The sequence below is a fragment of the Panicum virgatum genome, chromosome 5N (genome assembly GCF_016808335.1).
Source record: "Panicum virgatum strain AP13 chromosome 5N, P.virgatum_v5, whole genome shotgun sequence".
In the NCBI taxonomy this organism is placed as follows: domain Eukaryota; kingdom Viridiplantae; phylum Streptophyta; class Magnoliopsida; order Poales; family Poaceae; genus Panicum; species Panicum virgatum.
The window spans coordinates 58,667,152-58,681,785 of NC_053149.1; the positions used below are offsets into that span (position 1 = coordinate 58,667,152).

Genomic DNA, 14,634 nt, shown 5'->3' on the forward strand with positions numbered 1-14,634 from the left:
GCAATTTTTGGCAATTTTCGTCAACTGTGCACGGTTTTGCACGAAATATAGATATTGGCTACCCACCGGACGAAATCTAGATATTGTCTACCCAAATGGACGAAATTTAGTAAATTAACATTTTTAGCATTATTTGTTGTGTACTCCATATTTTGAATATATTTTACAAAGTATATTTTGATATAAACTTCATTTCTTTTCTATTATAAACTGTGTAGTCATAATAGAAAAGAAATGAAGTTTATATTAAAATAGATTTTGTAAAATAGATTCGAAATATGGAGCACACAGCAAATAATGCTAAAAATATTAATTTACTAAATTTCGTCCAGTGGGTAGACAATATCTAGATTTCGTCTAGTGGGTAGACAATATCTAGATTTTATCATTTAAAATCATGCACAGTTGACGAAAATTGACGAAAATTGTATTTTTAAATTGATTTCGTCTACTGGATAGACAAAATCTATTTTCATCTCTTGCTAGATGAAATATTTGCATTTCGTCCTCTTGGTAGATAATTTCTCTAGATTTCGTCTGTTGGCTAGACGAAATTTAAATTTCATCTACTGGGTAGACAATTGTGCTCTAGCTTTGTAATTTATCAGATTTAGAGTATTAATACGTAATTTTGATTAAAAATTGTATTAAAAATAAAAAAATCAGATTAATTATGGGACCACCAAGATAAATAGCCCGTGCAAAAGCACGTGTTGATAGGTTTTTTTAATAAATAAAAATATAAAATAAACCAGAAATAAAATTATATTTTAATAAATATATAAACAAATTTTTTTATTATATACATAAAAAATAAAAGTTGTTTTGCATATAGATAGACAAAATAAGAACATTTGAAAGTAAACTTAACCTTCTTATATCTTTATTACAAAAATTAATGTAACATTGATTATAGAAAATGGAATGACTTTTAAATAGTTTCAGTCAATACGAATATGGATATTATCGAATACAGATGTGGAATCAGATAGAGAGAAAATAAAAATCAGATTTGGATTACCACTTTACTACCATATTAAATTCGAATATGTACATATACGGATATCTAAGCATTGTGTTCGCTTGGCTGTAGCTGGTGGCCGGTGTTGATTTGTTATGGGAGAAAAGTACTGCTGGCTGGGTGGTGGCTGATGGCTAGTGCTGATTTGGTGTGAGAGAAATGCAATGCTGGCTGATGAACTGACGTGCCAAGCGAACAAAGCAAATTTATGTTTAAACAGATACGAATATAGTACGATATTTCGGATATAGGTCTTCCCGCTTCTATCCCTGCCTACCTACCTATTTTTCTAAAAGTAATTCAATATAAACAAGATAACGGACCATCAACATAGCTATCCCCGGCACCACATAAGAGCTGAGCTCTACTCCATATTACAGCCGAACACATCACGGAATACATATGGCTTAGTAATTAGTAGCAGTTCCAGAAGAGTCATGAAAAATCCTATCACCGCTAATTGATTGGGAAGCAAACGGAACTATCCCTTACGTTGATCCGTGTTCGGAGGGGGGGTGTCAAGACTCAGGAGCCCGCGTGGGCATCACCTACGATTCTACGAAAGAACTATTGGATCTGAGCCTTTCATCAACGGCTCTTAAATTCTCAAGCACCATAAAATTTTCTCAAAAAAAAACAGTGGGCGTGCCATCCTCCCAGCAGATGACTGTAAAGATGGGGGACGGCGTCTCGAGCAGCAATCTTCTATGCGACCCCGAAGTTGGCCTTCTCCTTCTGCATCGCCTCCGCGATCTTGGACCACTTGGTGCGGACGGTGATCACAAGCAGCGAGCAGGCTTGGCACACTAGCCCGCAGATCAGGCCAGCCCACAGACCCTGCAACAAAGTTGATTTCAGTCAGGGACCGAAGGGACTCGATTTATTAACAGCTCAAATCTTCTTCGTTCGAGCAGGCTCGTGGAACTGATCACTGACGGACGGATCGTTCACCTTGGTGTAGAACTTGAGCTTGAAAGCGAAGAGGATCGCCAGCGGCATGCCGACGAAGTAGAAAGCCACCAGGTTGGTGAGCGCCGCGAGATGCTGCCACCCGCAGCCCCTCGACACGCCTGCGTGCGTGCGTGGCGCGCGATTAGTCTTTGCCGTCTTCAAGAGGCATTCACGATCCTAGGCTCCTAGCTACTTGATTCACAGCCGTCGATGCCCGGGGGCTCGATCGATCTCACTCTCACCTGACAGGACGCCCTGCGCCGAGTCGAGCACGATGGATACTATGAGGAGCGGCGCGATGGCGGCGAACTCCGACACGATCACCGCGCTCCCGCTGTAGAGGCTCGCCCACAGGTCGTGGCAGAACGCCAGGAACAGGACGAAGGAGATGCCGAGGAGCACCGACAGCTTCATCGTCACCGTCACCGCGTTCTTGGCCTTGTCCACGTTCCCCGCCCCGATCTCGTTCGACACCCGGGTGCTGCGACGTACCAAGCACAAGGCAACGGTAACTGAATGAAGATGACACAGTAAAAGAACAGGTGATCATAATTCATAACGGCCACAGCGGTAGTACATAATAACGTACCTGACAGCGGCGCTGAACCCGTACGTGATCATGTAGGCGATGGTCTCCGTGCTGGTGCTGCACACATTTGGTTGATGATCAGATTGCTTCAAGGCGTCATGGCGTGCAGTAGCTAATAGCTAGTTTGACGGAACAGCAATTCTAGCAAGGACTGGGAATGCAGCTTCGTCAGTCTCGAGATTGCCTTGCAGGCGAATACATACCAGATGGCGATCAGCGATGTGCTGACTGTGGAATTGGGGAGCAATCCGGCGACCAGGACCAGGAGCTCAAACGCCCAGTACTCAAAGCTGCAATGGCAATTATTGTTAGTTGCAGCAGGTCAGCGCTGTGACGCCGACCGCATCAAGAAATACTCACAAAGCAATCGCGACCGCTTACCAGACCATGACGGCGGACGGCGCGGCGAGCTTCACGGTGGGCAGCACGTATCCGAACGCCTCGGCGGAGAAGCCCGTCCACGTCTCGCTGAAGGCCTCCGACCGCAGCACGTAGGCGAGCAGCATGAGGCAGGCGGCCCAGAAGGTGACGGAGACGGCGGCGGACGCGCCGGCGATGCCGAGGCCGAGCACGGCGACGAGCAGGTACGCCAGCGCGACGTGGAGCGCGAAGGAGGCGGCGGAGAAGGCGACGAGCGGCAGGACGACGGACTGCATCTGCAGGTACCGGAGCAGGCACTGCAGGGAGGCGAAGGCGAAGAGCCCCGGGATCTGGGCGCGGACGAACCCGGCCGCGGCGCGCGATACCCGGGGCTCCTGCCGCAGGAGCAGCAGCACCGGCTCCGTGAACACCCACAGCACGGAGACGAGCGCGGACGCCGCCGCCGACATGATGAGCGACGACTGCAGGTACAGGCCCAACCGCCGGTACAGCCCGGCGCCGAAGGCCTGCCCGCACAGCGTCTCCAGGCCGCCGCTCAGGCCGATCTGGAGCATCCATCCGCACGCATTGCATTACTACTACTGAACCGGCTCCTCTGCAGGATGCTAGTAGTAGTAGATGCTAATTTAGGAGGAATGCACTGGGTGTGAGGGACTCACGACGAAGGCGTATCCGGTGACGGTGACCCAGGAGTTGCCGAGCGTGGCGCCGGCGAGCTCTACGTCGCCGAGGTGGCCGGAGAACATGACGGACACCAGCGGGATGCCGTAGTAGAACATGTTCATGAGGATCATCGGCCCCGAGAAGCGCAGCTGCGCCCACGCCTCCTCCGTGTCCACCACGGGGCCGAGCCACGACGAGCACCGCCGCCGCTCCTGCTGGTGGCCGTCGTCGGCCGGGCGGGAGCCGAGCAGCGGAGCCGCCGAGGACATGGCGCCGGCGGACGAGGGGATGGTTCGAGCTGTGTGTGGGTAGCTAGCTGCAGTGCGCGCGGGGTGGTGGTGGGCAGGGCTCTGGTGTCGGCCGCTCGCGGCCGACGGTTCGCGTCCTCAATCGATAGTGTCTCGCGCGCGCGAGCTAGCGCTTTCTAGTCACCGCGTTCCAAGTCCAAGGTGCCCGCGCCGCGAAGCGGTAATGTTATCTCCAGCTAGGACGACTGGACGAGGACGGGGCAGCCAGAGCTGCCATGCCAATGGTCAGGTTTACTCCGTGGAAAACACGTGAGAACACAAGCGAGGGGCATGCCACATGGCATGTTCTCGGCTCTCTCGTGGCCCGTATCGTTCGTGAAAACCGTTGCATGAAAAAATCATCCAAAAGCGTGGCTTGATCTAGCATTCAAGTTCCTGGTAGCAAAGAGTCAAACACAGAGGACCAGGCAGACGCGGTGCCCTGTGGCCTGTGGCTCCCCCCACGTGCACGCGCCAGCTTTGGCCGCGGGCCCGTGGCATGGCAAGCTCGGCAATCGGCTGATCTCGGCGCCGGTCCTGGCAAACGTACGGCAGTCGAGGCCCGCGCACAGGCCACGTGCTGCGCGCGAGCCCGCTGAGACGAGCATCCTCTCATGTACTGTACTAGTCGTGTTACACGCACGCACGCCGGGTCCCCGCTCCCCGGTGCCTGCCCTCCCGCGTCGGAGCCCTAGCTGCTCACAGAGATCTGCCGTTCGATGATGGGCCGCCGCCTGCTCGCGTTGGTTCAGAGACAGACAAGGCGATACGCGACGACGCAGAGAGGCTCCACAACTCGGAAAGGTGTGCCGAGCTGTGCTAGCGCCCTGTTGGATCACGTGTGGCGCGTCGTTTCGTTTGTGCACGCTCCTGATCGACTGTGCATGGTGAGAGAGAGATTTGAATCGGGCACAGCTTCCATGCGCACGAAATCGATCATTCTGCGCGATCCATCGAGTTATCTGTTCCTATTCGATGGCGTACTAAGTTATAAAAAAGTAGTTTGTAATAAGGTCGGTGGCATTTGTAACGCAATACTCTCTCCGTCCTAAAAAAACTAGTCACTCTAAAAAATTTCAGACAGAATAGTGAGAGAGTAGAATGACCATGCAGCCCCTACCGGTTGGAGGAGATTCCGTGCCGAAATAGGGAAAAGGCTTGACTCTATGTACTACTCTTATCCGGAATCAGAAGAAAGAAGCCTTGAAGTGCCGGGATTGAAGGTCAAAGACTATGCTACTTGATGCAAAACTTAGTACCTACTTGCTTTTTAGGATCAAATTGTGAGCATATTATAGAACTGAATTACTTACTTGATAGACGTCAAACTCTATCTTCTTCTTTTCTTGCATTCTTACTAAGAAATTGAATTGAATATCTCACTCTTTCCTTTTACTTGAATTGCTTTTTAGATGCCGCCATCAGTAATTTTTTAGCGCCGTAATCACTCAATTAAGGAAATCACAGGCTGTGTGGATGGATTTTCTATCCATTGTGGGCCCATAGGATTGCCCAAAAAGTGGGATGACATATTTTTTGGGATAAAATTTGAATGTCAGGATGATTAGTTTTTTTTTGGGACGGAGGGAGTAGGAAAGATCCTGGATGATCTTGGGCAGCAAAACAGGAGATGTCCGCTACCATGTCATCAGTCTTTTTATTCACTTTTGTACCTGATTTTCACACATTTTTTACAATATCCTGTAAGGACACACCGTAGACGAGTGAAAGTACACAACGAGCTAGTATCATTTTACACGTCTACAAACTAGCCATGCAAAAATGCGCAGGCCAGTCAGCGTCTTCACAAAAAAAAAAATCCGGCAGCTTATTGGTATCATGCACGCACTGTTCAGTGCTCACGCTGCCTGAAGGAATATATAATTAATCACTCCGCCATGTACACGATCTTCAGGCCTCCGATCCTGACCTTCCCTCTCACCGGCACCAACGTCACCGTCACACTGTCGTCCCCTCCGGCTCCGAGGTCTTCCAGCCGCTCGCCCAGCGCCACCGTCATGCTTGTCCGCACCACCGTCCCCTCCTTGCCGGGGTGCTTCAGGGCCGCGAAGGTGCCGGCCATCTCCCTCCCTCCCGGCGGGACCTTGCGGTACTCCCTCGCGTTCACGTACACGTCGAACCTGACGAAGTCCGCCGCGTCCGCCTCGATGCCCTCGACCACCAGCACCTCCTCCTCCTCCTGCAGGCTCCGGCGCCGCCGCGCGCTCGGCGGCGGCCGCCTCACCTCCGCGGTCACCGCCGCGTCGAGGGACACCGGGAAGCTGACGGACGCCAGCGGGGCGCCCCTGGGGTTCACGCCGGGGGTGACGGGCGGCCGCGCGTTGAGCCACGGGAGGCCAACGCCGGCGTACGTGTAGCGGAGCTTGTCGATGTCGAGCACGTCGCGGACGGTGATGCGCACGAGGCGGGCCTCCTCGTCGTAGAGGAGGAAGGACGAGTCGAGCCAGTCCGGGTCGGCGAAGGCGGCGCGGCGCCGCCGGCCGCCGCCGACGATGCCGCGCCAGGACTCCCAGAGGCGGTCGATGTTGGCGTGGTGCGGGTAGAAGATGGGGTCGCGCCCGGCGGAGTAGTAGACGCCCATGTTCTCGGCGTTGGGGCGCGAGTTGTCGCCGGTCCAGGTGTGCATCGTGTTGTGCGGGACCCACTCCACCGTGCCCGGACCTGGCATCTCCGGGTCGCCGGCGCGGTACGGCTGCCCTAGGAAGAGGGAGGGCAACGTCGCGCCGCTGATCATCTGACAGTTTTTTCAATAAAAAAGGATTTGTTGGTCACTTGGCTTGCATTTGTAATTTTGTATTGTCAGGACAACTTTTTTTGAAAGAAAAATAAACAAAAAAGTACTACAAGACAGAGGATGCACCGTACCTGTTTATACATGACCCGAAAGTTGTGCAGGATCTGCTGCTCGTCGGTCAAGTTCTTCTCCCCTCCCTCTCCAAGGAAGAAGTCGAGGTCCGCGACCTTGGGCGGCGCGTGGCTGGGCTCCCGAATGGGGTCGTACAGCGGCGACACCTCGTCGGCGAACGCCTCGGGGATCCCCATCCCCTCGGGGACGTCCCATGTCCAGACGGGCAGCGCGAAGCCGGGCTCCCCCAGCAGCTTGGCCGCGATGCGCTCGAAGAAGTAGAGGTAGGCGCGGTGGAAGGGGAAGAAGAGCCAGGAGAAGTGGATCTGCACGCCCAGGTCCGGGCGCCCCGCCTGGCGGTGCGCGCCGGTGCAGTAGGCGCAGTGGACGTTGGCCTGCTGGTAGAAGCTGCGCGGGTCCGACCGGGGCAGCGCCTTCATCAGCGCCACCGCGCGCGCGTACTTGGCCATGTACTCCGCGCCGACGGCGTGCACCGGCCGCCGCGTCCGGAGCGGCTCCGCGGGGTCCGGGAGCGTGAAGTTGACGGGCGCCGACGCGGACGCCGGCGGGCAGCACTGCAGGGGCGGGAGCGCGTCCGGCGGGAACTTGCCCCGGACGCACCGCTGGTCGGTCACGATGGCTCCGCTGCCGGTCCCGTTGGCGCCCGGCTGGGACAGCAATGGAGCGCCCCCGGAGGCGTCGCCGGCGCAGGAGAGGAGGTACGGGTCGAGGCCCGTGGCGGCGAGGATGCTCCTCGACAGCGACCGTGCGCACGGGCCCGTGGCGAGAGGGAGCAGGGCGGTGGCCGCGGCGGCGGCGAGGGCGCAGAGGAGGAGTGCGCGGAGCGCCAGCAGGGCACGGTTGCTGCCACCACCGGCCGCCATGGCGTCTCCGCTCTAACTCGCTCGTTGATCTGGCAGGCTGGCAGGTGGCAGCAATGGTGTGGGCAGAGGGACGACGCTTAAGCCCAGGGATTTATCACACCGTGTACCGGATATGGGGAGGCTGCGACTACGAGAGAGCGAAACGTGTGTAATCGCAACCTACCACAAATCGACGGCCAATCGCGATCGGCATTTGGCTGTTCCTACCTAGTACGTGCCTCGTGGTTTTGGTGGTTGCAACCAGGGTTCTCCTTTTCGTTTTTGGACCGAATCCCGCCATCCGGCGGAAACGGAATTCCAGGCGAAATTTCGCTAAATTTCGGTAATTCCGACCGAAATGGGTTTTTGAATTCGAAAAACGAAATTTCGTTGCATTCCTACCGGAATTTCGGTTTTTCCGACCGGAATTTCGGTAATTTTGACCGAAATTTCGGTTTTGTCACCGTAAAATGATGCAAATTAACAGAAAATGATGTGTACATATGGAAAAATTGAAAATTTTGGCAAAATTTCCCCTGATTATGTGTATATTGACAGTTTATAATGCATAACATATATATAACTCCACAAAACAATGACAAATACACCATTTAACACATAACTCATGTCCAAAGTCCACACATACAACGTAGTACATCCAAAGTCCATTACAATTATTACACATAACTCATGTCCAAAGTCCACACATAGAACGCAATACATCCAAAGTCCATTAGAATTGTTACAATCCAAAGATACAAAAGAGGCAAAGGCATAGTCCAGAATAATCCATGTAGCATATTCTCTGCATTTAAATATTTATGTGAAATAAATTAAATAAGTAGAGGAAGCAAAACGTATAGATAATTTCTGTTGATAGGATAAGTACCTGCATTCTTCAGTCCTCAAATCTCTCTCCCGGTGGTCCCTCATACGGCTCGTCTGTTGGTGGCAAATACACGTACGTAGGTGGGTGATGTTGCAACTGTGGAGCTCCATATGGTAGGTAGCCGTGATAATCCAAATAAGGCAATGCTGCAACTGCCTGCGGAAGTGGCGGGTTCACCACCCCTGGTGGTGGCCACAGAAAGCCCCCTGCAGGGGGAGAAGTACTGTAAGGGTTGTAGTACTGACCACTGGAGGCAGAGTTGGAGCTATCTTCATCATATGCAAGTGGGCCCTGTCGACCATGTCGACTTGTCGATGTTGTTTGTCGTTGTGAAGTAGGTGCTCCATGATCTGTATCTTGTGTTGCATGGGTGAAGTCCTCCTCCCCAGTGAACCTTATAGTAGGAGATATACGATAACCACCACTTTCGCCATCACCATCATCATCATCATCACCATCATCATCACCATCACCATCACCATCACCATCACCATCATCATCATCATCATCATCATCATCATCATCATCATCACCAATGTCCTCACCACCACTAGGCTCAGGTGTGGACCGTGTGGTATCGTCACTACCTAACTCCTCCTCAGTGCGTGGTTTCTTCCCTTTTCTCATTTCGGGACCAATCTTAGTCTTCTTTTTTCCCAGATGTGTGTCCCCAATTGTTTCTTCGGCCCATGTCTCCACATCTTCATCGTGACCATGAGAAGAGCCTATGTTAGTGAACATCTGGCTCGGCAATGGAGTGTCAGTGAAGTCAGAGTCTTCATCAAATGCTGGGTCTCCATTGGACCTTGATTGCTTCATCCAATCTTGAATTGCTGATGACTGCCGGTACAAAGAAAGATCCATGAAACTGCTAACTGGATCATAGTCATATGGATCGACCCCTCTAGTAGCACGTTGCAGACGCAAGCGGAGGTTGTAGTTCACAAAGACCAATTTATCCAATTTCTGGTGGCTCAACCTATTGCGCAGTTTGGTGTGGATGTAAGCAAAGGTGCTCCAGTTCCTTTCACATCCACTAGAGGCTGCACACTGCGACAACAAGCGTCGAGCGACCCTTTGCAACACTGGTGTATCTCCCCCAAATGTTGCCCACCAAGCAGCTGGTGAAGTTTTCCGGTCAATGGCCATTCGCCTAGCAATGTCACTAGAGAACTCACCTTGCTTCGTCCTGAATATTTCAAATTCCTGCAATGCAATTGCTGCTGAATTAGTATTCAACATTTTCTCCAGACCGTTGCGCATTACTGCCATGACTGTCTGTGATGTGCCCAAACTGTACTGCACGTAAGGGTTAAGAGCACAAGCAGTGGCCATATATGTGCCTGACATCACTGTGTTCATCCTTGCATCTATCACAGCCATGATCTTTTCAAACCGGGGGTAGTCATTGCTGAACTTGCTGGCATATGTTTGCCTCATGTTTTGATACTCCATTGTCACCTCACTCAAATTAGGTGTCTTGTCTGTGTCAGCAAATCTCAAAAACATGTACAGAGGCTCAACATCATTGATCACATACTCCATATTCGCCCACCATTGAAGACTTGTGATGCATTCGTAAATGTACCTTCCAGTTTCACTTTTGAAGTGGCGGGACCGTCGGAACTCAGGTGACACTAACCATGTCATGAACTGGTCCTTCTTCGTATAAATGCTTTCAAGGAACATGTAGTTGGTCCCAAATCTTGTTACATTCCACTTGACCAACTCTCCTCCGATGGCTTCCCTCATCATGCTGTGTAAACTGTTGGAGTTGTAGAGCCAGCTGCAAATTCGTTGCGCGCTTCGAATACAAGCATCATGCTCCGGCCACATCCCTATGTCCTTCAGCATAAGGTTGATGGTATGGGCAAGGCAAGGCTGCCATGCAATGGTAGGGAACTCATGACATATAATTTTGCAGGCTTTTTTGTAGTTCGAACCATTATCCGTGACAAGCTGAATCACATTGTGAGGCTCCACTTTCATGACCACTGCTCGTATCTCCTGCACAACATTGCCAATGTGATATGCGTATGGTCCTATATTTTATGCCAAGGTGAGAACAATGCTTCGATACATGGACATACCTTCAACAAGTATTGATGGTCCTGTATTTTGTCGGACGCATTGATGGACTTCAAGAAATACATGGTGCCACCGCTATACACCAAGAAATTAATGACCGAGTTACGCATAGGCCCCGTCCACGAATCACACATGATTGTGACTCCACATTCATCCCACTCGTTCTTCCACTTCTCTATCTCTTTCTCTATCTCCTTCACATTCTCATCCAAATATTTTCCATCTATCTCCCTCCCTGATGGTATTTTGATTCCAACACATGCGGTCATAGAAGAGAAAGCATTAAGATCACAATGAAGGATATGTAATGTAGCTCAAAATATACATTGTTACCTTGTTTCTGGGTCTCCACGATCGCAGCTTTAAAGTATGGGTCATCGACTTTCCGGCCGGGAATACCGACAGCATGGCACGCCTTCGCCCATGCCCTCCCTAGAAGCTCTCTTGATGTCCTCCCCTTGACAGTCCATGGGCCGGTATCAATCCTTTGCTGCCGTGGACCACTGCTCAACCCTAGATGGTAGTCCCTAACCCTCTCGGGGACTTGTGACTGGCTCCTTCTGAACATCGAAGGCAGCGGTCCACCACTGCCTCCAACACCACCACCCGATCCGCCACCCCTATCATATCGTGGCCCGGCTTGCTGCATAAATTCATACTCTTGGCGGGACTGGTGTAAGGCCGCTTGTAGTTCTGCATCCTCGTCGAGCCCCTGGCCTTCCTCTTTCTCTAGATCAATGTGCGGCCCCCTTGCAGATTGGTCCCTCAGCAGCTTTTCTCGGGCCCTTGCTTTAGCTCTAGCCTTGTTCCTGTCCAACTGCTCACTAAAGAAGGCCTTAACTTCGGCTGGAACCGAAGGGCAGTCCTTCACATCTTTCCCCCTATGTGCCAAATGCTCTTTGAACCTTGTTGCTCCTCCCCCACTCTTCTCCTCCCTGCAATACTTGCATTTGAAACCACCCCTGATCTTTTGGCCATGCTCCCACACTAGGTCTGGCATTGTCCTACAATTACAGAAAAATAGTAAGGTGTAAGTTCATGAATAACACATGAAGTAGCAACTCATGTTCTTTTTGATGAATACCTACTAACAACCCATGAATATCACATAAACTAACAATTCATTAAAACTACCAATTCATACATTGAGACTAACATGAAAAAATTCATACATATCAACTAACTGATTTTTTCTATGCTTTCTATGTCACTTGGTCTCTAGAATCTCAAATCAACTAACTTAGATCGACATCAACAAGCATCAACATAAAAAAAACCTTCTCATACCTTAGTTCCCGGAGCCGAGGCGAAATCCGGTCGGTTTCACCGGTTTTCCGCCGAAACCGCACCGAAATCCGCCCGGATTACGGATCCATTCCGACAGCGTCTCCAGGGAACGGTATCCGCTACACCCCGCCCGGATTTCGCCGCCTTTCCGCCGAAATTTCGGTGCGGGGAGGCGAAAATCGCTGCCGGCGGCGGAGGGGACCAGAGAGGAGACCGTGGTGGGGAAAAAAGAGCTCGGGCGACCGTCACCCCTCACGCTGACGAGCAGATAAGGTATACCTTGTTAACGGGTTAACGGGTCCACTCATCGTTAACGGGTCCGAACTCATTTAGTGATTTTAACCAATCAAATCAACTTATATTTGAACGATTTCAAGTGATAGTCGCTCAAAAATGCACCTAGTTTTTTATCATAATTTTTTCATATTTTTTTTACAAATTTTTTTGAATTTTTGAATTTCGAAACGAAATTCACCGAAAAGTAGCGAAATTTCTCTTCCCGGTAACTAGCGGAAACGGAATTTTTTCCGGAATTTCGCCGAAATTCCGCCGAAATTGTGAACCTTGGTTGCAACAGCAGAACACGTTTGCCATTGCCAACGCTTTTCACGAAACCAAAAAGGACATCTTGCCAGCGTGCTGCCTCGGCCTGGGGCCTGCTGCACTGCACGGCACTGCACTGTACCTGCATGCATGCCCTACCACACTCTGCTCTCCCGGTGGGAACATGCAGGACCAGAGGGCCTGCTCGGGCAACCCGGGCCACGATTAGCATACGCGGCTCTCCATTTTTTTCCTCCCTTGTCCTACGCGCTACCACTCTGGACACGCTTCACTGACGACGACGTACTGCTGGCCTCCATGCATAAAGAGAAAAGAATTAGAAAGGGTAACCCTCAAAAGAATATATAGAAAGATTAGAGAATGGGGAGTCATGGGCACGCCGATTTTTTCTTTTCTTTTTTAGAACAGGGAGTTTGATGAAGACCTGTCGCCATTGCATGCTGCGGCCGCCCCTGGTGTTTGATGAGGACGGAGCGACGAAATAGATCCATCTGATAATGCTACATTAGTCATTACCCAAATCCAAAAATTTTCACGAACTAAACATGGCCTAGCAGAACAATGACCTGACATTCCATCCGTCACGCTCACACATGACACTTGTAAGGCCGTTATCAATAATGACGATGCATTGAAAGTAAGAATGCTACTATTAGACCATTTGACTATGTTTTGAGCTAATATACGGCAAAGGAAATGTCAGCAAGTGATGCACGTCTGATTTCAATCACGGCAAGGTATTTTTTTTACATATATTTGAAAACAATAACAGGAAAATAAAGCCTCATATTCGAACGTGTAGAGAGGTATGGATGCATGTATGAGCTCCCACGGCACAATGACTTGTTATATATTCCATTGTAGTTATCTGCAAGACATCAAACTTTTAAGTCAGTTATCAATTAATTACATACATCAAAAAGTAAGCATGCTATTGTTAGACCATTTGACTACTTGTTAGGATTCCAGTACTGTAGTTATCTGCAAGACATTATACTAGTAATGCCGTAATCAACAAGTGAAATCCAAATGGAGAGAATTCTCCATTTAGTCTTAAAGGAAGATCCCTCAAAAATTTTAAAATAGAAACTCTAATCCCACCATATTTCTAAAAAAGAAAGTTATCATATTTATCTTAAAATAATTTTACAAAAATGTGTTAACAAAGCAAATTTTTACTCCGTAAAACTATAAAATAGTAACTTTTAGTGCACTAAAGTTAGAAAAAATAACATTTTGTCATCCGTGCTTTTATTAAGAAAACTAACTTTTATTAGATCATTTCACTAAACAATATATATACAAGAAAGTAAGCATGCTATTGTTAGACCATTTGTCTAAAATTCAAGTAAGTATATACTGCAAGAAAGGAAATGTCTCCAATAGGTAGGGAAGCAATGCGAGAGCCTTGACACATTGACTTTTCATTCACTGTACGGTTGTATCTATCTATCTATCTATGACACACGACACTTGTAAGACGATAGATCAAAACTAGTACATGCTATTGTTAGACCATTTGACTAAATTTAGAACATCTATACACAATATAAATCACGGCATACCATGTTTTTTTTTGTTTTTACATTTTTTTTTATAATAACTCCGCCGCACACTACGTTGACTGGACTTTTAATGTCTAATTACACTTGTTGGGCCCAAACTGGGCTTACTTTTCTCATCCGCTAGGTGGGCTTTCTATTTTACTTCCTTCCTCGGCAGAAAGCTAAAAGCTTGAAAGGGAGGCAAGGCCACCACGGCCCCCGGAGAACAGGGAGATCTTTTTTTTAGATTAACACGGAGATCTTAGTACTATATGATCTGCACATCGAGTTTATTAATTAATTTTTGGCTAAGCATCACGCCCTAATAAAAAAGGATCCAGGTGAAAAAGAACCAAAAGGAGCAGCATTTGTAATTTGTAAAACACACATCCGAGTTCATACTTAGACAAGTGAAGCTGTACACACACACGTAGCCGCCGAGGCGCTCAAACACCACACTAGCAAGTTTCCTCGCGTTGAGATGGAAGTCACTTCCTTATTCATATATGGTAGGTACTGCGCCTACCTGCTTTCTCCTTGAGTAAGCCTCTCCTCCTCTGCGCGTCCAATTAAAACCAGAGTGGCAATGCGAAGCCGCAAGCAGAACGTAAGCCAGGTACTAGTACTACACATAGTGCGCC

General features: G+C 49.5%; 3 protein-coding genes across 4 annotated transcripts; all 3 read right to left on the reverse strand.

Annotated features, from left to right (window-relative positions):
- Positions 1-1,327: 1,327 nt before the first annotated feature.
- Positions 1,328-4,083, reverse strand: LOC120676304 (protein DETOXIFICATION 19-like). 2 transcript variants are annotated; one of them, XM_039957538.1, is made up of 7 exons: positions 3,602-4,083; positions 2,943-3,487; positions 2,765-2,851; positions 2,562-2,618; positions 2,215-2,484; positions 1,973-2,091; positions 1,328-1,858 (listed from the first exon to the last, which is right to left on the reverse strand). In XM_039957538.1, exons 1-7 carry the CDS (start codon positions 3,872-3,874, stop codon positions 1,620-1,622), a joined length of 1,590 nt encoding a protein of 529 aa, XP_039813472.1. In that variant the 5' UTR covers positions 3,875-4,083; the 3' UTR covers positions 1,328-1,619. The 2 variants fall into 2 exon arrangements, with proteins under 2 accessions (XP_039813472.1, XP_039813473.1); XM_039957539.1 differs by having other exon boundaries at positions 2,215-2,453; positions 3,602-4,065.
- A 1,440-nt stretch (positions 4,084-5,523) lies between these two features.
- On the reverse strand, positions 5,524-7,790 carry LOC120676756 (polyphenol oxidase I, chloroplastic-like). The gene is made up of 2 exons (XM_039958085.1): positions 6,779-7,790; positions 5,524-6,647 (listed from the first exon to the last, which is right to left on the reverse strand). The coding sequence occupies exons 1-2, from the start codon at positions 7,640-7,642 to the stop codon at positions 5,781-5,783; spliced, it is 1,731 nt and encodes a 576-aa protein (XP_039814019.1). The 5' UTR covers positions 7,643-7,790; the 3' UTR covers positions 5,524-5,780.
- A 1,501-nt stretch (positions 7,791-9,291) lies between these two features.
- On the reverse strand, positions 9,292-11,598 carry LOC120674998. Its single transcript, XM_039956090.1, has 4 exons — positions 10,932-11,598; positions 10,601-10,833; positions 9,689-10,517; positions 9,292-9,350 (listed from the first exon to the last, which is right to left on the reverse strand). The coding sequence occupies exons 1-4, from the start codon at positions 11,596-11,598 to the stop codon at positions 9,292-9,294; spliced, it is 1,788 nt and encodes a 595-aa protein (XP_039812024.1).
- Positions 11,599-14,634: the final 3,036 nt, after the last annotated feature.

What these genes read in the sequence shown, in the direction of transcription:
- LOC120676304 (XM_039957538.1), bottom strand. Translation starts at nt 3,874, where the DNA reads ATGTCCTCGGCGGCTCCGCTGCTCGGCTCCCGCCCGGCCGACGACGGC. An exon ending in GGGTTCAGCGCCGCTGTCAG is followed by an intron (nt 2,485 to 2,561) that starts GTACGTTATTAT and finishes ATCTTCATTCAG; the next exon opens with TTACCGTTGCCTTGTGCTTG. An exon ending in AGCTCAAGTTCTACACCAAG is followed by an intron (nt 1,859 to 1,972) that starts GTGAACGATCCG and finishes ACTTTGTTGCAG; the next exon opens with GGTCTGTGGGCTGGCCTGAT.
- LOC120676756 (XM_039958085.1), bottom strand. Translation starts at nt 7,642, where the DNA reads ATGGCGGCCGGTGGTGGCAGCAACCGTGCCCTGCTGGCGCTCCGCGCA. An exon ending in TTCGGGTCATGTATAAACAG is followed by an intron (nt 6,648 to 6,778) that starts GTACGGTGCATC and finishes AAAAACTGTCAG; the next exon opens with ATGATCAGCGGCGCGACGTT.
- LOC120674998 (XM_039956090.1), bottom strand. Translation starts at nt 11,598, where the DNA reads ATGCCAGACCTAGTGTGGGAGCATGGCCAAAAGATCAGGGGTGGTTTC. An exon ending in CGTGGAGACCCAGAAACAAG is followed by an intron (nt 10,834 to 10,931) that starts GTAACAATGTAT and finishes AAATACCATCAG; the next exon opens with GGAGGGAGATAGATGGAAAA. An exon ending in AATATTCAGGACGAAGCAAG is followed by an intron (nt 9,351 to 9,688) that starts GTGAGTTCTCTA and finishes TTGTACCGGCAG; the next exon opens with TCATCAGCAATTCAAGATTG.